The 20,939-nt window shown below is 32.6% G+C and overlaps 3 protein-coding genes across 3 annotated transcripts; 2 read left to right on the plus strand and 1 right to left on the minus strand.

The window, feature by feature from the left end:
- Positions 1-4,562: 4,562 nt before the first annotated feature.
- On the plus strand, positions 4,563-6,511 carry LOC122724882 (exocyst complex component EXO70H1-like). The gene has a single exon (XM_043960832.1). The coding sequence runs from the start codon at positions 4,628-4,630 to the stop codon at positions 6,509-6,511; it is 1,884 nt and encodes a 627-aa protein (XP_043816767.1). The 5' UTR covers positions 4,563-4,627.
- A 3,003-nt stretch (positions 6,512-9,514) lies between these two features.
- Positions 9,515-10,132, minus strand: LOC110608219 (exocyst complex component EXO70H1-like). Its single transcript, XM_021747430.1, has one exon. It carries the CDS (start codon positions 10,130-10,132, stop codon positions 9,515-9,517), a length of 618 nt encoding a protein of 205 aa, XP_021603122.1.
- A 6,560-nt stretch (positions 10,133-16,692) lies between these two features.
- LOC110608218 (exocyst complex component EXO70H1) lies at positions 16,693-18,711 on the plus strand. The gene has a single exon (XM_021747429.2). The coding sequence runs from the start codon at positions 16,738-16,740 to the stop codon at positions 18,619-18,621; it is 1,884 nt and encodes a 627-aa protein (XP_021603121.2). The 5' UTR covers positions 16,693-16,737; the 3' UTR covers positions 18,622-18,711.
- Positions 18,712-20,939: the final 2,228 nt, after the last annotated feature.

The raw sequence follows: 20,939 nt of genomic DNA on the forward strand, positions 1-20,939 counted from the left end.
GCAGGACAGAGCTCAGTTGGTTAAAATTATAAGGCGATCAATCTAAAGTATTTCACACATGATAAAGGAAGAACAGCTTAAGCATGAGAGCAGAATAAGAACTTCATTAAAAGAAAAGTACACTACAGCACGTTACAAAGGCCTACACTACGGGATGAAAGACTATCCTTAAAGGATTTACATATCCAGATACTTCATCATCTACGATTATCACCTACCCTACTATCCTAGTCTTCAGCTCGGAGGACTTCTCGTAGCTCGGAATGTGAGTTTTTCAGAAAAGGCCAAGATCTGTCCCGCTATTATAGGGGAAATGAACAAGTTGATTCCCATAAGCATTTCTCACTGTCCCCCTGGGCAAACGTTCGGTTACCCGAATGTGATGCACGGTACATTCGAACAAGCTCAGATATTGTATGCCGGCCGTGCACCACACATGAAAAACATAAGTCTTCGGGCTATGGCCCCGAAGAGATCGCGAAGTACACATTCGAAGAAATCGCTGGAGACCTGACTGAGTGCAGCAGATCCCAGTCTCACGTAATACTGGTACTTCACACCAAAGGGAATAATAATACTGGTACTTCACATCAAAAAGAACAACAAGCTGAGCGCCGGCGCCACTCCCATTTATATCAAAAGAGGACAACAGGGGCATCGAGGAAATTCCCTTTTTCTCTGCGGAAAAAGGTGAAGTTAGAGCGAACCCCTCAATAGCCCAAAACTTCTTTAGAGCCCGGGCAACAAGCAGAGGAGGAGGCCGGCCAGACGACCTAGGTAAAGCAGTTTCAGCAGCTTCCCGAATGGTCCCACCCTTCGACTGCCATACCAGAAGGATCTTCAATGCACCATCCAGACGCCTTAGAGGTAACATCAAATTTTCAAGAATTTCGAGCTGACCCATTTTTATTTCAGGAACTGCAAAAAGTTTCAAAACAGAGACAAGTCAGAAACAGTTCTCCCTTAAGATGATAAGAGCAAAATCAAAGCAAACCTATGAGGCACAAGGCAATCTGTTTGAAGAAGGCGTCGAATAGACCTGCCACAGATAAAACAAGAATTTCTCATTTCAACAGAAGGCTCAAGAATGAAGAAAAGCTGGCGCTGATATATACTCGGAGCCTGAGGACTTAGTACGGGGCAGAGCTACACTAGACTCTAAGCCAGTGATGTCAGATTCTTAAAAGATATTCACGGGAAAGGAAAGAAAGGAGATGTCCAGATAATGATGACAAAAAAAGCAAAGGCGGCAGAGGACAAGAAGAATAGAAAAAAAGACAGAAAGAGAAAAGAGCAGATAGAATTCAGAAGCTGCGCAACGACTGAAAGATGAAAGGATGTTATTAAGGCACCTGAACCCGAACAGACGCGATCATACTAGTTCTTAGTATTCACCCCCTCGGCAGTTGGAGCAATAACTGCCGAAAAGGTGAAGGGGCAATTGATGACCGCTGGATTCCTTCACCCCGGGCCAGGGGCTTGACCACAGCCCAAGGCCCATGACGTAGAGGCCCACACACCTGATATACATAACAAGCCTGGCTCATCCAACCCTCAAGGCCGGGCTCGACCCATCTTCTTCACTCAAGCCGGCCCGGCCCACACGAAGCAGGCCCTCTCCACTCAGGCTTAGCGTCCGGCCCAACTCACGGCCTAGCCTAGGATCCAGAAAAATATTCACCAGACAGCCTGGCAGATCCGCTTGAACGTACGCACGAGAGGAATCAGAGGCCGTTACGCATGGAGCAGGCGGCTGATACCCTAGTACCTCCGAATCCGCATGGCAGAGACGCGTGGCCCAATCCTGGGGAGACCTTTACACGTCACCAACAAGCAAGACAATGTATAAAAGAGGAGTCCCCTCCTCATAAAAGAGAGCCTTATTCAGTAATACAAAACCCTTGTAAAACCCTATTCTATTGGATCTCAGATCATCATATATAATTCAAAAAATAATTATTATTTAAATTAAATAATAAATTTTATTGTTAATATTACTTTTTATTAATTCAGTAGAATTTAAAATTATATTATTATTGTAATTATATTTAATAAGTTTTCAATTTTTGTCAAATATTTATTAGAAATGTAAATATATTTGAAAAAAAGTGTAAATGATAAAGTAAAGTAAGAAAAATAGAAATAAGAGAAAAGTAAATGATATGAAATAAGAAAAAATAATAAAATAGAAAGAAAAGGAGAAAAAAAAAGAAAATAATAGAAAATAAAATTTATAGAAAAGAAGAAAGGATGAGAGAAGAGATAAATAAGAGAAAATATAATAAATACTTAAATAAGAAAATAAATAAAGAGAAAATAAAATGATAAAAATTATAAAAAGATGAAGAAAATGAGATGAAAGAGAAGAAAAGAAAATGGAGAAAATAATAAAAAAGAAAATTATAGAGAAATTGAAAAAAAAAAGAGAAAAGAATAGTAGAAAAATAAAAATAATAAAAAAATTATAAGATAAAAAATTTAAATAAAAGAAAAATATAAAATAAATAAAATGAACAAATAAAAAAAAAAGAAAATAACGTTCTATTTATAACGATGAATAAATAATAAAAAGAATAAATTATTAATAAATTTAGTATTAGATTTAGAATTTGATATTAATTTTTTTTTTTAAAAAAAAAAGATTTTTAGACTGTACTTTTGGTTCGTAATGTATGTATGAGTCTTGGGCACAAGAGCCACAGTTTACCCACTTTAGTTTACCTGGTGTTGCCCTTGGTCTTCCAACACCAATAATGACTTTATCTAGAGAAGCCCACTAATAAAACAAAGCAAGTCTTTATGGGAACAAAATCTCTAAATAAAATTCCCAAATTGCATGAACAAAGGCTTGCACTTTTAATATTTACAAATATTTTAGGGCTTTATAAAATTCAAATAGTCCTATATATAATTTTAAATTACTGAATTATATTATTTTATAAAAATGAAAAATTGAAATATTAAAGTTAAAATCTTTCAAAATTTAACTAAATATTAAATTCGTGAAATTCGCTAAAAAGATATTATTTGTTTTAAATTATGCTTAATATTAATTAGTGATTTTCACTGGAGAGAGCATATATATAAGTTTGAATCGAAAAATCAAATCAAATCGATTAATTTTGGTTTAATAATTTGATTAATTGAAATATTCAATTCAGTTCGATTAATATTTTTCAGTTTATTTGATTTTCGATTTGATTCTGTTTAAATGTGTTAAATAATCGACAAACCGAATAATCGATTTTATACATATTTTTATTATGTAGAACACTAATTTTATTCATACTTTTAAATTTTATATGAATTTATATGAATTTTTTTAAATATTATCATTATAAATTCAGACAATATTTATTGATAAATTTATATAAAATATTTATTAAATTATTTTATTGAAATTAGAAGTAAAAAATTTTAAAAAATTACATATTTCGGTTTGAAGTAACCGAATCAAATTGATTTTTATCGATTTGATTTAATTCAATTATATTTTTATAATCAATTTTTTTAATTTTTAATATTTTTACAATTCAATTTTCAATTTTTCCAGTTTAACAACCTAATGATAAGAATTAAATAGTAATCCTCCCTTCTTATAATTCTATGACTAGTATAATCTTTAATGGAAGAATCTCATTACATATGGAAAAAAAAAAAAATTAAAGTGTATCAAGAAAGTTCATGCATAAAAACTACAATGCTGTTAATAAAATTTTAAAATATAAAAAATACTTTTCTTTTAAAAAAAATTAAATAACTTAATTTTTTATTTAATTAGAGAAAATATTCTTTATTAATTAATTTTTTTTAAGTATATCAAACGTTATATTTTCAAGAAAAGCAAGAATTAAAAATTTTATTTCATTTTTTTTAATAGAGAGGACTTGAAGTAAACTACAAAGAAAATTATTGAGTTTCTAGATAAGATCAGAAATTAACCACATCAATATTTTCTTGGTCTATGATCTTCATTAATAGAGACCTAGACTACTACTTTGTCATGATACTAATCATTAAGAAGAATTACCATAGTTTTTTTTTTTTTTTTTTGTTCATCTTAATGGAGACATTAAGATTAATAAAATGGATAAAAGTATTTGGTCTTACATGTATAGACCAAGAAAATATTGATATGGTTAAATTTCTGGTCTTATCTAGAAACTCAATTATTTTTATCTACAAAAATGTAAGCCTTTGTTTATGCAATTTGACAAATATTGTTTTTATGAGGTCATTTAAAGGGTTAAATCATATTTTACAAGAATTTATCAATTCCTTTTAGTGATTTTCTTCCCATTGAGTGGGGAATGGAGGCCATGGAGTCCTAACAGACCTTTCACTGCCTGCAATTTCCTGGAAAGTTTCTCGTTACATCACAAGCCTAGAATCCTTTGCCCATTGCATGATTATATCTTAGTAGACATATTGGCTTTTGGTTTTATTTTTCATCATTATGATTACATCAGAGACTGATACGCACCCAGCAGAGTCAGTCAACGCGGACCAGTTAGTATCCACCTTCCCCAATAGCAACAATGGCTCTTCTCTATATAAACCCTTCTTCATCACAAATACTTAGCAAATCAAAGGGAAGGATTTGGATTAATTACCCTTTCAAGTCTCAATGATTCTCTCAGAGTCTCCTAAGAGTAATCATAAAACTACAAGCATGGCAAGGAAAGGGCTGTCAACTCTCTTCTTTTCATCCTCAAAAACACTTTCTTCTTCTAATTCCTTTCCAAGCTCTTCTGTTCCTTCCTCTCCTGTTGTTCACAAGTTCACTGAATCTATGATGGAAGAGAACATTCAAATTGCAGAGTTAATCATCAAGAAATGGGACTCTGAATCATCATCAGCTTCCCTATTCCACCAGAGAAAAGAAGCAAAGGAGTTCCTCAGATGTGTCAAAGATCTCCGCCGAGCCATGCACTTTCTGGTGTCTGAACATTCAGCCTCTGATAAGCTTGTTCTTGCTCAAACCCTCATGCAAATTGCCATGAAAAGACTTGAAAAAGAATTGTATCAGATTCTGTCTGCAAATCGTGACCAACTTGATCCAGAGTCTGTTTCAGGTCTATCCTCAGATGGCTCTAGCAATTCTGAAGATGAAGATGAGGTTGAATTTGAAGAAGAGATTAAACTAGCTGGTGAATCAATCAGTAAGGTTGAGAGAGAAGCAACAAACGCCATGTCTGATCTCAAGTTAATAGCTGATTGCATGATAATTTGTGGCTATGGCAAAGAGTGTGTCAAAATATACAAGCTCATCAGGAAATCCATAGTAGATGAAGGACTCTATCTTCTTGGAGTTGAAAAGTTCAGACCTTCCCAAATTCAAAAAATGAACTGGGAAGCTCTTGAGCATCTGATCAAGAACTGGCTCAATGCAGTAAAGATTGCAGTCAAAACACTGTTTACTGGAGAAAAAGCTCTCTGTGATCAAGTTTTTTCTGCATCTCAGACTATCAGAGAATCATGCTTCACTGATATTACCAAGGAAGCTGCAATAAATCTGTTCAGATTTCCTGAACTTGTATCTAAGAGCAAGAAAACACCAGAAAGAATTACCCTGCTAACGGAACTCTATGAAGCTCTCTCCAATCTTTGGCCAGAGATTGGATTCACATTCAACTCTGAATCAACTTCAGCAGTTAAACTGCAAGCTTCTTCATCGCTGCAGCGACTTGGCGAATCAGTTCGTGCTATTCTATCTGACTTTGAATCAACAATTCAAAAGGACTCGTCAAAAGCCACTGTTCCCGGCGGCGGTATTCACCCCCTGAATCGGACAGTGATTAATTACATATCTAAGCTTGCAGATTACGGTGGGGTTCTCTCTGAAATCTTCGCAGACTCTTCACCAGCATTGCCTGAATCGTACTTCGAGAGTCCCACCTCTGCTGACGGCTCAATCCCAGCAACCTCCGTCCTCCTGGCTCGGCTCATTCTAGTTCTTCTCTGCAAGCTTGACACTAAAGCAGAAGCTTACAGAGATGTGTCTTTGTCATATCTATTCCTCGCAAACAATCTTCAATTTATCATCGAAAAGGTCTGCAACACAAACCTGAAGCTCCTGCTAGGCGAGGATTGGATCGTCAAGCATGCGAAGAAGGTGAGACAATATGCAGCCAACTATGCAGCAATGGCTTGGAATAAGGTGTTGTCGTCTTTGCCAACTTCTCCAGAACTATCCCCAGAAGCAGCAAAGGAATGTTTTCGCAGGTTTAATGCAGCTTTTGAAGAAGCATATAAGAAACAGATATCATGGATTGTAGCAGATGGAAAGTTAAGGGATGCATTGAAGGTATCCATAGCTAAAAAACTTGTACCAGCTTACAGAGAATTTTCTGAAAAGTGTGTAGTGATTTTGAGCGGAGAGAAGAATCTGGAATTGCTGGTGAGGTTTAGTACAGATGATCTGGGGAATTACCTGTCAGATTTGTTTCATGGAGTTGCAATTTCAGACAGTTCCCCATCATCTTCTTCGCGTGGATGTATAATCCGATGAACTGATAATTCTAATAAACGGTGAATTAGAATAAAATTTTAAAATTATTCGTTAATTTTTTTACTTATTATGTAAGATTTTTTTTTTTCATAACGATTGGAGGGTATTATGAAATAATATTTTGTACAACACTATTAAACATATTTCTGAACTTATAAGGCACTCGAGCGATGCTGCGTTGCAACTATGAAATTTTCGATAATTTTATTAATTAAAAAATTTATTGCAAAATTTTTAAAATTAAAAATTTATATAATGTGAGCATTAAGAGATTGAAAAATTAAAATTAACAACCACAAACAGAATATTAAGATTAACTTATAGAATAAATAATTCAAGATAGGATTTTTATTTTAAAATTAAAAAAATTATTATTTAGTCTTTCGATTTTAAAAAATACATAAAAACCCATTAATTAGTCTCTTAGTTAATTTTAGTCATTAAATATTGTAAAAAAATATTTTAAAAAAGTCTAAAATACTCTTTAATAGACACGGTAAGAAACTGTTGAAATAATAATAGAAATTAGTAACAGAATTGATTTCATTAGTGATACTAACACAATTTATAACGGAGTGCAAAATATATTATTTTATTAATGGAAGTGAATGAATTATAGATTTCGTTATTAAATATATGAATTACTAATGGATGTTTATTTCTACTATAGATTTAATAACATAAATATTTCAGTTATAAAGTCCATTATTGAACTGTAATTTGCGAGTGAAATCAATAACATATACCTTGTTTGTTAGTGTCAATAATAGAAAGTTTTTGTTAGTGAGATTTAAATCCCTAAAACAATACATCACTTCCCTCTCACTGCTCGTAATTTATTTATTGCAATCTCTCTCTATATACATATATATATATATAGTAATCCCTACTGCAGTTATCGGCGATTTCCCTCTCAGGCTCATTGAATAGGGTCTCATTACCTATTATCGGCACCTCCCCTTAATTCCTTCTCAATCTCGATTAAGAATGTAATACCCGGCTAGAGTCCGGCGTCGGAAGTCCTGTAGTCCGGTGGACTTTCGGATGTCGGAATCCTCTGGAAGGGTACGGCTTATGTTTTTCTATGTTTTCTATGTTTTGAAAGCATTTTCATGTTTTAAAGTGTTTACAGAAGTAAGAAAAGCAACAAGGGAGAAAAGCCAAGGTTCGGCCGCCGAAGGTCACTTTCGGCCGCCGAACGTGCATGGCATTCGGGTTCTCCTTCGGCCGCCGTAGTTGGTCTGGCCAGCCAACTATAAAAGGCCCTAGGTCGGTCAAATGGATAAGATTTGCTGTCCATTTGCACGAGCTGAGGTGAGACTTGATCTTCCTTGAGTGATTTATGTGTTTTCTCAAAGTTTTCATGGTTTTGATGGATTTGCATGTGGTTTTGAAGTTTTTGAGCAAAAGAGTGAAGTTTGGAAGTTTGGAGACTTTGAGAGAGGATTTCTCCATCTCTCCACGTTGGGATCGTTTAATCTCTTGTTTGGAAGAGGTAAGTGAAGATCCTGAACTTCCTTTCTTGAGTTTTAAAGGTTTTATGGAAGTTTTATGGGTAGGATGCATGATAGGGTTTCGTTGAGGTTTTTGATGATCTTTGGTGTATATGTATGCTTAAGTGTTATTTGTGATGTTTGATGGAGGTGTTATGAGAGGTTAGGACCTCTTTATGCATGTTATATGGTATATGCTAGTTGGAAGTAGTTGCTATGCATGTTGGATAGGTTTTGGGTGAAGTTTGCATGAAACAGAGCAGGTTTCTGTCCAACGGGCAAAACCAGGTTCGGCCGCCGAAGGAAGGTTCGGCCGCCGAAGGAAGGTTCGGCCGCCGAAGGAAGGTTCGGCCGCCGAACCCCTTGTGGAGGCAGTTTCGGCTGCCAAAGCTTGCCCCCGAACATTTGGACTTTCGTCTCTGGAGGCAAGGTTCGGCTGCCGAAGGTTGAGTTTCGTCTCTGGACGAGACTTTCGGCTGCCGAAGATGCCGCCAAACATGCATGAGTTTCGTCTCTGGAGGGGAGTTTCGGCCGCCGAACCTGCCGCCGAAAGTGCCCTGTCCAGCTTTCTTTTGCATGATTTATGTGATTGTTCTAGGATGCTTTAGAGGGTTTTTGGGGAGTTTCTTAGAGATGTTCTTGAGTTAGTTTGGTCCCTCATTTCAGTCCACCTGTGTAGGAACGGACCAGAGGAACCAAGGAGGTCAGCAGTGAGCACTGCTTCAGAACCTGCAGAGTCAGTATAGAGTCAACCAGAGGTGAGTGGAACTGAACTAAAGCTTTGAATATGAGAACTCAAACATTTTGAGCATGTTTCATGCATCATTTATGCCATGTTTATAGTTTTGCATTAGTGAGCACGAAGATGTTGCATTAATCAGTGCATGTACAGATCGGGCGTAGCTTGGATTCATTAGCCCCCTAAATGAAGACCTGAGGAGCCCTGAAAGGGCCGGGCACATGGTACCATAGGGTGCTGAATGAAGACCTGAGGAGCTCCTTCGTGGGCCGGGCAATGTGGGGAAATTTTGAATTAGTCCGTCTGAGATTATGTGATTTACTTGTGTTATGATGCATTCCATGAGATCATGTTTTATCACCTGTTTTATATGTACTACTCACTGGGCTAGTATAGCTCACCCTTCTCCCTTAACCCCAGTCTTGCAGGTTCAGAGTCCAGAGAAGTCAGCAGGGTACAGATAAAGAGAAGAGTTATATAATAGCTAGTGTGGACATGTAATTGTATAAGAAAGTGTATGTTGTATAGATGATGCTTGACCTTATGAGTTGTAATCCCGTTTGTATATACATGGTCTGTTATGAAAATGCTTTTAGTGTCTATGTTTGTATGAAAAACCAGACTTAACATTATATGAGAGGACCCGCCTAGAGCAAAGATGAGAGCTCTAGCAGGGGTTTTATAGTACAGAGTTAGCGCATGCACAGGTTAAGCCTTGGAACAGAGAAAAGTTTTAATGTTTACAGAAAATGTATGATCATGTATGGGATATCACAGGTACACAGAGTTCATGCAATCAGCTATTAACTTGAGATCAGGCATGACGATTTTTGCTTCTCTCTCAACCTTAGTGATTGATGATTCACCAGCTATTTTAATCTCTCCTTCAGATTCAATCTCGTCTTCATCTTTAGAATTGGTCGAGCTATCTGAAGATAGACCTGAAATAGACTCTGGATCAAGTTGGTCACGATTTGCAGACAGAATCAGAGACAATTCTTTTTCAAGTCTTTTCATGGCAAGTTGCATGAGGTTTTGAGCACGAACAAGCTTATTAGAGGCTGAATGTTCAGACAGTAGAAAGTGCATGGCACGACGGAGATCTTTGACACATCTGAGGAACTCGTTTGCTTCTTTTCTCTGGTGGAATAGGGAAGCTGATGATGATTCAGAGTCCCATTTCTTGATGATTAACTCTGCAATTTGAATGTTCTCTTCCATCATAGATTCAGTGAACTTTTGAACAACAGGAGAGGAAGGAACAGAAGAGCTTGGAAAGGAATTAGAAGAAGGAAGAGTTTTTGAGGATGAAAAGAAGAGAGTTGACAACCCTTCTTCTTGCCATACTTGTAGTTTTGCGATTACTCTTAGGAGACTGAGAAAAATCATTGAGACTTGAAAGGGTAATTAATCCAAATCCTTTCCTTTGATTTGCTAAGTATTTGTGATGAAGAAGGGTTTATATAGGGAAGAGCCTTCGTTGTTATCGAGGAAGGTGGCTACTAGCCGGTGACTGAAATTCAGTTCAGTAGCCTAATTTAAATAAATATTTCTCATTTTATTATTTTATCAATTTTATTTTTATTATTTTAAATTATTATTTATTTTTTTATTATAATAATATATAATTAATTATTATAATTCTATTTAATTTTATATTATTTTTAAATAAACCTATTATTAATTATTATTTTTTAAATAAATATTTAAAATATTTATTAATATTTATACAAATTAATACTTTTAAAATAGTATAATTGAAAAATCAATAAAATAAATTATTTTTTTAATGTATGTAAAATTAAAATTAATAAAAATGATAGAATCAAAAGAATATAAAATAAATATATATTTAAAAAATAAATTTCTATAAAAAATAAATAAACTATTATAATGTTATTTTCATTTATTTTTTAATGATTAAAATATATTTTTAATAATATATTATCGTTATTTGTAAATAAATTTTTTAATATAAGTTATCCATCAATTATTTATATTTCATCACTAGAGTTAATTTTTAACGATATTTATTGTAAAAAAATATTTCTGCTATGATTATAACATACAAATTCATAAGAAAAATATTATTAAAATAATATAATATTTTAATACATAATTTATTACTGAAATTTATTTTTTTTAAAAAATTTTAACCCATTAAAATTTATTTTTATATAATTTCAATCATATAAAAAAATTAATAATTAAGTGAAATAAAAAATATTAATAAAAATTATATATAAAATTAAATTAAATAATATGTAAATAATTTAAGAAAAAAATTTAAATCCAGATTTGAATTTGAAATTAAATTTTTTAAATTGAAAAATAATATAAAAGATAAAGGGTTAAATAGTAAAAAAAAATTTAATAAATGAATTAAAGAGTTTGAATTTCTTATAATGATGATTTAATTAAATAATTTTAAAATAAAAATAGTTAGATAAATTTTTAAAATATATAAAGATTTAACGATAAAATAATTTTTTATCTTTTAAAAAAAATTATTTATATATTTTTAAAAAAATTTAAAAATTTCAAGAAGATTCATACTCTTGGCTATGAGTGGCTTCGTCCCAGATTACATCCGGTTTGCATTGACCGACTCTGCTGGGTGCGTATCAGTCTAGAAGAGAGAGATTGTTGACATGATTTTTTGATTGTTTTGAGTTTTATTTTGTGATGTAATCATAATGACGAAAAGCCAATACGACTACTAAGAAGTGGAATGACCAAAGGATTCCTAGGCTTGTGATTAAATAGGAGTCCATGGCTCCCATTCCCTCCCCCCACTTCCCCTTCGTGGATTTCTTCCTATGATAAATGTTCAATTTACTCTATCTACAGATGGAAGAAGAATACATTTTCTTTTTCAAGTCTTTTTAAGTTTTATTTTTTTTAAAAAAAAAGGAATAGAGCTCTTATTTTATTAATCTAGGTCATAAAAGTCCCAACCTATCAGCATTCAGTAAAAATTTAATAGTAACAGGAGGCTATTGATAAATTTTCAAATTAAAATCATCACCAATGGTTAAACTATTCAAACGATTCGCTTCCACCTTTGATTTCCTATAAATTTTTACCATCTTGACTTCCCAGTTTTTATTGATAATATCACGGCAATTTCTCACCAAATTAGCAACTTTAAAAACTCCTACACCTCTACCTGCAAGTAAATCTAACGCGAGTTGAGAATCTGTTTGAATTTCAACCTTCTTCCACCCTGAATCCCATGCTAATACTAAAGCATAATATATTTTCCATAGCTCCACAATTGCTCAAAAACGAAAGCCCAAAAGTCATCTATCTACCTTCATTGTTTCGAAAATAACCTGCACAACTTACCCTTCCTGCTGACAACAATGCACTACCATCGGAATTCACTACCACCTAGCCTGTTTCTGGCGGCTTTCACCCAACATACTTCAAAGACCGGCCTGTTGGTTCAGACCCAGCCTGCACCGAAAACCTCCATGTATGAACATATTCTTTTGCTCGAAACTGAATAAAGGACGCATCAATAGTATTCTGGTCATTATTCTCATTAAAAAACAACAAGTTTCTTCGCTTTCATAACCATCAAACAGCCGAACTAAAAAGCACATCCCATGTTATTCCATTAGCCAATAACCCTACTTTTTCTATATTAGCAGATAGCCATAATGACACATTCAAAATATCAAAAAATGGAGAAACTAAATTGGTAGGTAAAAAGGAATTCCAAATTTGTTTCACATGTTGGCAATCTTGTAGAGCATGCAAAACAGATTCACTTGCAACTCCACAAAGAGGACAAATCATAATCAATAAATTATCGCTTTCGACGTTGAACATTAACTATGATTTTTTTATGTGCCACTTCCCACAAAAACACTCGAACTTGCTGTGGCACCCTAACCTTTCATAGCTCTTGTCAATCCATATTAGATCCTGACACTTCTGAATAAAACATATCAAACCCTGACTTAAATGTATATGAGCAAGAAGAAGAATGCTTCCACGCAAAATTATCTAAACACGACCTATCATCAACTAAAGTAATTGGTTGGAAATATAAAAGGACATCAGTAGGAAAGAAGAGAATTTTAATATATATATATATATATATATATATATATATATATATATATATATTATTACATATTTAAACTTATTAACTCAATAAATTTATATTTATATTTAGCAGATTTATTAAAAGATGAAAACTTTCTTTTTCACATTTATAAATACTTTTATATTTTTAAATATTATATATTTTAATGAAAAAAATATTTTAACTTATTAAATACTACAATAAGTTTTCAAAGTACCAAACGATTTTTTTATTTGTAATATAATAAAAATTCGTTGATAAATGGATTATGATCCATCATTAAAAAATTAATAAATTAAGAAAAAAATTTACAATGGTTATTAAAAAATTAATAAATTGTGAAAAAAATTTATTAATAAATATGAAATTTATTAATAAATTGCCAACAAAGATCAATTCGTTAATAATTTTACTGATAATTTAAATAATGCAAAAAATAATTATTATTTAAATTAAATAATAAATTTATTGTTAATATTACTTTTTATTAATTCAGTAGAATTTAAAATTATATTATTATTGTAATTATATTTAATAAGTTTTCAATTTTTGTCAAATATTTATTAGAAATGTAAATATATTTGAAAAAAAAGTGTAAATGATAAAGTAAAGTAAGAAAAGTAGAAATAAGAGAAAAGTAAATTATATGAAATAAGAAAAAATAATAAAATAGAAAGAAAAGGAGAAAAAAAATAATAGAAAATAAAATTTATAGAAAAGAAGAAAGGATGAGAGAAGAGATAAATAAGAGAAAATATAATAAATACTTAAATAAGAAAATAAATAAAGAGAAAATAATAGAGAAAATAAAATGATAAAAATTATAAAAAGATGCAGAAAATGAGATGAAACAGAAGAAAAGAAAATGGAGAAAATAATAAAAAAGAAAATTATAGAGAAATTGAAGAAAAGAAGAGAAAAGAATAGTAGAAAAAATAAAAATAATAAAAAAATTATAAGATAAAAAATTTAAATAAAAAATAAATAAAATGAACAAATAAAAAAAAAGAAAATAAAGTTCTATTTATAACGATGAATAAATTATTAATAAATTTAGTATTAGATTTAGAATTTGATATTAAATTTAAAAAAAAAAAATGATTTTTAGACTTGGCCACAGTTTACCCACTTTAGTTTTACCTGGTGTTGCGGTTGCCCTTGGTCTTCCAACACCAATAATGACTTTATCTAGAGAAGCCCACTAATAAAACAAAGCAAGTCTTTATGGGAACAAAATCTCTAAATAAAATTCCCAAATTGCATGAACAAAGGCTTGCACTTTTAATATTTACAAATATTTTAGGGCTTTATAAAATTCAAATAGTCCTATATATAATTTTAAATTACTGAATTATATTATTTTATAAAAAATGAAAAATTGAAATATTAAAGTTCAAATCTTTCAAAATTTAATTAAATATTAAATTCCTGAAATTTGCTAAAAAGATATTATTTGTTTTAAATTATGCTTAATATTAATTAGTGATTTTCTCTGGGGAGAGCATATATAAGTTTGAATTGAAAAATTAAATCAAACCGATTAATTTTGGTTTAATAGTTTGATTAATTGAAATATTCAATTCAGTTCGATTAATATTTTTCAGTTTATTTGATTTTCGATGTGATTCGGTTTAAATGTGTTAAATAACCGACAAACCGAATAATCGATTTTATACATATTTTTATTATGTGGAACACTAATTTTATTCATACTTTTAAATTTTATATGAATTTATATGAATTTTTTTAAATATTGATGACCGCTGGATTTCTCCACCCCGGTCTGGGGCTAGGCCCACGATACCAGCCCATTATCTAGAGGCCCTCAAGCCTCACACATGCACCAGGTCCGATCCGCTCAGCTTTGAAACCGGACTCCAGTTAGTCTCTTCAACCAGGCCAGCCCAGCATTGTCAGCCCAACGAACAGATCCTCTCTGGGTTAAGTCTTAATTCTACCTTTCGGTCCAGCTCAGGATCAGGAGGGAGGCCTATCCATCCGTCACAGGAGACCACCCGCATGCGCATCCGGAAAGAACCAGAGGCCGTTACGCATGGGGCAGCGATCTGATTTCCTCGTACGTCCATATCAACAAGACAGGGCCAATGACATACATTCTGTTACACGTCACTAGCGGACAAAAGGAAACATATAAAATGAGAAATACAGTTCTCTAGGTCTAAGTTTTTCCAGTTTTAAAGAACCCATTGTAAAACCCTATTTTCTGGATCTCAGACCATCAAATATTATCATTATGTATTCAGATAATATTTATTAATAAATTTATATAAAATATTTATTAAATTATTCTATTGAAATTAGAAGTAAAAAATTTAAAAAAACTTACATATTTCAGTTTGAAATAACTAAATCGAACCAATTTTTATAAGTTTGATTCAATTTGATTATATTTTTATAATTAATTTTTTCGATTTTTAATATTTTTACAATTTGATTTTCAGTTTTTTCAGTTTAACAACCTAAGAATTAAATAGTAATCCTTCCTTTTTATTATTTTATGACTAGTATGGTGGTGGTTGAATCTTTAATGGAAGAATCTCATTACATATGGGAAAGAAAAAAAATTAAAGTGTATCAAGAAAGTTCATGCATAAAAACTACAATGTTGTTAATAAAATTTTAAAATATAAAAAATACTTTTCTTTTCAAAAAAAAATTAAATAACTTAATTTTTTATTTAATTAGAGAAAATATTTTTTATTAATTAATTTTTTTTAAGTATATCAAACGTTATAAATGTGAAAAATATTTTAAAAGATATTAAATAATTCTTATATAATAGTTTTCTATTTTTCAAGAAAAGCAAGAATTAAAAATTTTATTTCATTTTGTTTAATAGAGAGGACTTGAAGTAAACTACAAAGAAAATTATTGAGTTTCTAGATAAGATCAGAAATTAACCACATCAATATTTTCTTGGTCTATGATCTCCATTAATAGAGACCTAGACTACTACTTTGTCATGATACTAATCATTTTTGGAGTTTTCTTTTTATTTTTGCTTGTGCGAAATTGGAAAAATTTAAGAAGAATTACCATAGTTTTTTTTTTTTTGTTCATCTTAATGGAGACATTAAGATTAATAAAATGGATAAAAGTATTTGGTCTTACATGTATAGACCAAGAAAATATTGATATGGTTAAATTTCTGGTCTTATCTAGAAACTCAATTATTTTTATCTACAAAAATGTAAGCCTTTGTTTATGCAATTTGACAAATATTGTTTGACTCATACATCCATTATAACTAAAGGAAGAGTCTAAAAAGCAATTCTCAATCTTTAGTGTTTGATTTTGAAAAGAAATTATACAATTTTTTTTAAGTATCACGTTACTCATAATACGTATTATTTTTAATTGATAAAATTAAAATATTTAGTTATATGAGTCGTAAAAAATCTTACTCGAAAAAACCCTTGTTCTTTTTAGAATGAGTAAATTGAACCATTACCATACAAGGAAAATCCATTTTTGAGTGGGGAATGGGGGCATGGAGTCCTAACAGACCTTTCACTGCCTGCAATTTCCTGGAAAGTTTCTCGTTACATCACAAGCCTAGAATCCTTTGCTCATTGCATGATTACATCTTAGTAGACATATTGGCTTTTGGTTTTATTTTTCATCATTATGATTACATCAGAAATAAAACTGAAAAAGCCGAAAAAAAAAAAAAAGTCTATTGGCTTTTGGTTTTATTTTTCATCATTGTGATTACATCAGAGACTGATAGCACCCAGCAGAGTCAGTCAACGCGGACCAGTTAGTATCCACCTTCCCCAATAGCAACAATGGCTCTTCTCTATATAAACCTTTCTTCATCACAAATACTTAGCAAATCAAAGGGAAGGATTTGGATTAATTACCCTTTCAAGTCTCAATGATTCTCTCAGAGTCTCCTAAGAGTAATCATAAAACTACAAGCATGGCAAGGAAAGGGCTGTCAACTCTCTTCTTTTCATCCTCAAAAACACTTTCTTCTTCTAATTCCTTTCCAAGCTCTTCTGTTCCTTCCTCTCCTGTTGTTCACAAGTTCACTGAATCTATGATGGAAGAGAACATTCAAATTGCAGAGTTAATCATCAAGAAATGGGACTCTGAATCATCATCAGCTTCCCTATTCCACCAGAGAAAAGAAGCAAAGGAGTTCCTCAGATGTGTCAAAGATCTCCGCCGAGCCATGCACTTTCTGGTGTCTGAACATTCAGCCTCTGATAAGCTTGTTCTTGCTCAAACCCTCATGCAAATTGCCATGAAAAGACTTGAAAAAGAATTGTATCAGATTCTGTCTGCAAATCGTGACCAACTTGATCCAGAGTCTGTTTCAGGTCTATCCTCAGATGGCTCTAGCAATTCTGAAGATGAAGATGAGGTTGAATTTGAAGAAGAGATTAAACTAGCTGGTGAATCAATCAGTAAGGTTGAGAGAGAAGCAACAAACGCCATGTCTGATCTCAAGTTAATAGCTGATTGCATGATAATTTGTGGCTATGGCAAAGAGTGTGTCAAAATATACAAGCTCATCAGGAAATCCATAGTAGATGAAGGACTCTATCTTCTTGGAGTTGAAAAGTTCAGACCTTCCCAAATTCAAAAAATGAACTGGGAAGCTCTTGAGCATCTGATCAAGAACTGGCTCAATGCAGTAAAGATTGCAGTCAAAACACTGTTTACTGGAGAAAAAGCTCTCTGTGATCAAGTTTTTTCTGCATCTCAGACTATCAGAGAATCATGCTTCACTGATATTACCAAGGAAGCTGCAATAAATCTGTTCAGATTTCCTGAACTTGTATCTAAGAGCAAGAAAACACCAGAAAGAATTACCCTGCTAACGGAACTCTATGAAGCTCTCTCCAATCTTTGGCCAGAGATTGAATTCACATTCAACTCTGAATCAACTTCAGCAGTTAAACTGCAAGCTTCTTCATCGCTGCAGCGACTTGGCGAATCAGTTCGTGCTATTCTATCTGACTTTGAATCAACAATTCAAAAGGACTCGTCAAAAACCACTGTTCCCGGCGGCGGCATTCACCCCCTGACTCGGACAGTGACTAATTACATATCTAAGCTTGCAGATTACGGTGGGGTTCTCTCTGAAATCTTCGCAGACTCTTCACCAGCATTGCCTGAATCGTACTTCGAGAGTCCCCACTCTGCTGACGGCTCAATCCCAGCAACCTCCGTCCTCCTGGCTCGGCTCATTCTAGTTCTTCTCTGCAAGCTTGACACTAAAGCAGAAGCTTACAGAGATGTGTCTTTGTCATATCTATTCCTCGCAAACAATCTTCAATTTATCATCGAAAAGGTCTGCAACACAAACCTGAAGCTCCTGCTAGGCGAGGATTGGATCGTCAAGCATGCGAAGAAGGTGAGACAATATGCAGCCAACTATGCAGCAATGGCTTGGAATAAGGTGTTGTCGTCTTTGCCAACTTCTCCAGAACTATCCCCAGAAGCAGCAAAGGAATGTTTTCGCAGGTTTAATGCAGCTTTTGAAGAAGCATATAAGAAACAGATATCATGGATTGTAGCAGATGGAAAGTTAAGGGATGCATTGAAGGTATACATAGCTAAAAAACTTGTACCAGCTTACAGAGAATTTTCTGAAAAGTGTGTAGTGATTTTGAGTGGAGAGAAGAATCTGGAATTGCTGGTGAGGTTTAGTACAGATGATCTGGGGAATTACCTGTCAGATTTGTTTCATGGAGTTGCAATTTCAGACAGTTCCCCATCATCTTCATCGCGTGGATGTATAATCCGATGAACTGATAATTCTAATAAACGGTGAATTAGAATAAAATTTTAAAATTATTCGTTAATTTTTTTACTTATTATGTAAGATTTTTTTTTTCATAACGATTGGAGGGTATTATGAAATAATATTTTGTACAACACTATTAAACATATTTCTGAACTTATAAGGCACTCGAGCGATGCTGCGTTGCAACTATGAAATTTTCGATAATTTTATTAATTAAAAAATTTATTGCAAAATTTTTAAAATTAAAAATTTATATAATGTGAGCATTAAGAGATTGAAAAATTAAAATTAACAACCACAAACAGAATATTAAGATTAACTTATAGAATAAATAATTCAAGATAGGATTTTTATTTTAAAATAAAAAAAATTATTAGTTAGAATTTCGATTTTAAAAAACACATAAAAATCCATTAATTAGTCTCTTAGTTAAATTTAGTCATTAAATATTATAAAAAAGTCTAAAATATTTTTTAATAAACACTATAAGAAACTGTTGATATAATAATAGAAATTACTAATGGATGTTTATTTCTAATGGATGTTTGCGAATGAAATCAATAACAAATACCTTGTTCGTTAGTATCAATACTTGAAAGTTTTTGTTAGTGAAATTTAAATCCCTAAAACAATACATCACTTCCCTCTCACTGCTCGTAATTTATTTATTTATTTATTTTTTTTTGAAATGGGGTTGGAGGATTCGAACCTGAGATCTATCAGGTTTAACCGGATGCACTTACCATCAGACTAAGCCTCTACATACATATATAGATATATATATATGATAAGCGGTTGTCGAAGCCGTCAAAAATAAACCTATTAAACAATCAACAATAAACTTGTAGATAGTGGCAATAGGGTCGAACCACAGGGAATTGACACTAAAGGCTTTCCTAATAATGACCAAGATAAATAAATGACAAATAATTAAAAGAGGGGGGTTTGATTTGATGAATTAATACTAAATAGAAGAAAGCAATAATTTAAAGATGAGTAAATCAATAAGAGAAAAGCTTCTAGTTGAAGTATGGATCTTTTTCAGATTGTTTAGAATTGATCATTGATTCTTTAATACTCCTATTTATCTCAATAAATTAGTTTAGGATGTGGAAGACGCTTCTCACAATCCAAATTCCTCCTTAGTTCTAGTTTGATTAGGAAACGTTCGCTAATCAAACACTAATCAACAAGTTGCCAAGGAACGTCCTTGGGGCATTATAGCATCGAACAACTGTTGACTGCATTAAGACTTAGAGAAACCCAATTCTATCCTTGCCAACCGCGTGGTCAAGTTTAGATTATGCAATTTGATTAAATGTGTGTTAAATAATCTAAGCAATTACGGACCTAAACTATTCAAACAATTGTTACTCAAGCAATTAAAAGCAATAGGCCTAAATTGATTCTAAAAGCAAAGCAACAATTATAGAAAGATCAAATTGCATAAATATTGAAAATAAATAGAAGTTTAACAATGGAGATTTAAATCTCCCAATTCATCACAAATCTGAATTTTCCAACTTCAACTAGAAAAGAAAGTGTTTAGCCACTCATGGTGGACAAGATCACAAAAGAAAAGAAGAAAGAAGAGATTGCTGTGTTTCTGGAGAGTTTCTGAAGCTGAGAGATGATCAGAAGATGATTTTCTGGTTTGGAAGTCCTCCTTTTATAGCTGAAGAATTCTCTCATCTAGGGTTTTGAAATCCCTTTTTGATTTGGTGTTGGACTCCTCTTTTGATGTTGAATTTAATTGCAATTGGATTTCCTTGGATGAGAAGCTCTTTCGTGGCTCTTGGATTTGTGTTGGAAGTGATTGGATTGGATTTGGACTTCTGAAAATTCGGATTTCTGTTTGCTGTCCATTTTCCCGCTCTGCTGTAATTTTCTGCTGTCAAAGTGATTTGCCCGGCGATTTGACCAGTTTCTTGGGCAAATCACTGGGCAAATCGCTTCTCTGTGAGTCAGTCCTCTATGCCTCTGCGAGTGATTTGGCCAGTGATCCTCGATTGTCTTGGTCAAATCGCCTGCCCATGTCACTGCTGTCTGTTGCCTCTGGGTATCTGTTTTAGCTTGATCTGGGCAGTGATTGGAGCAGATTTTTGGGCAAATCACTGGGCAAATCATCCTTTTGCAAATTTTCTGCACTTTTTCTCCCATTTTCCAGATTCTTCCTTTTCTGTAAAAACAATATAAAAACTATAAATTAAGCTAGAAAATGTGTAAATAAGCAATAAAAGAGATAATAAAAATGTGGCTAAATTGTGCTTGATCAAATACCCCCACACCTAGCTTTTTGCTTGTCCTCAAGCAACAAATAA

The sequence above is a fragment of the Manihot esculenta genome, chromosome 10, assembly GCF_001659605.2.
Source record: "Manihot esculenta cultivar AM560-2 chromosome 10, M.esculenta_v8, whole genome shotgun sequence".
Classification (NCBI taxonomy): domain Eukaryota; kingdom Viridiplantae; phylum Streptophyta; class Magnoliopsida; order Malpighiales; family Euphorbiaceae; genus Manihot; species Manihot esculenta.

Coding starts and splice junctions, on each gene's coding strand:
- LOC122724882 (XM_043960832.1), top strand. CDS start 4,628: ATGATTCTCTCAGAGTCTCCTAAGAGTAATCATAAAACTACAAGCATG.
- LOC110608219 (XM_021747430.1), bottom strand. CDS start 10,132: ATGATTTTTCTCAGTCTCCTAAGAGTAATCGCAAAACTACAAGTATGG.
- LOC110608218 (XM_021747429.2), top strand. CDS start 16,738: ATGATTCTCTCAGAGTCTCCTAAGAGTAATCATAAAACTACAAGCATG.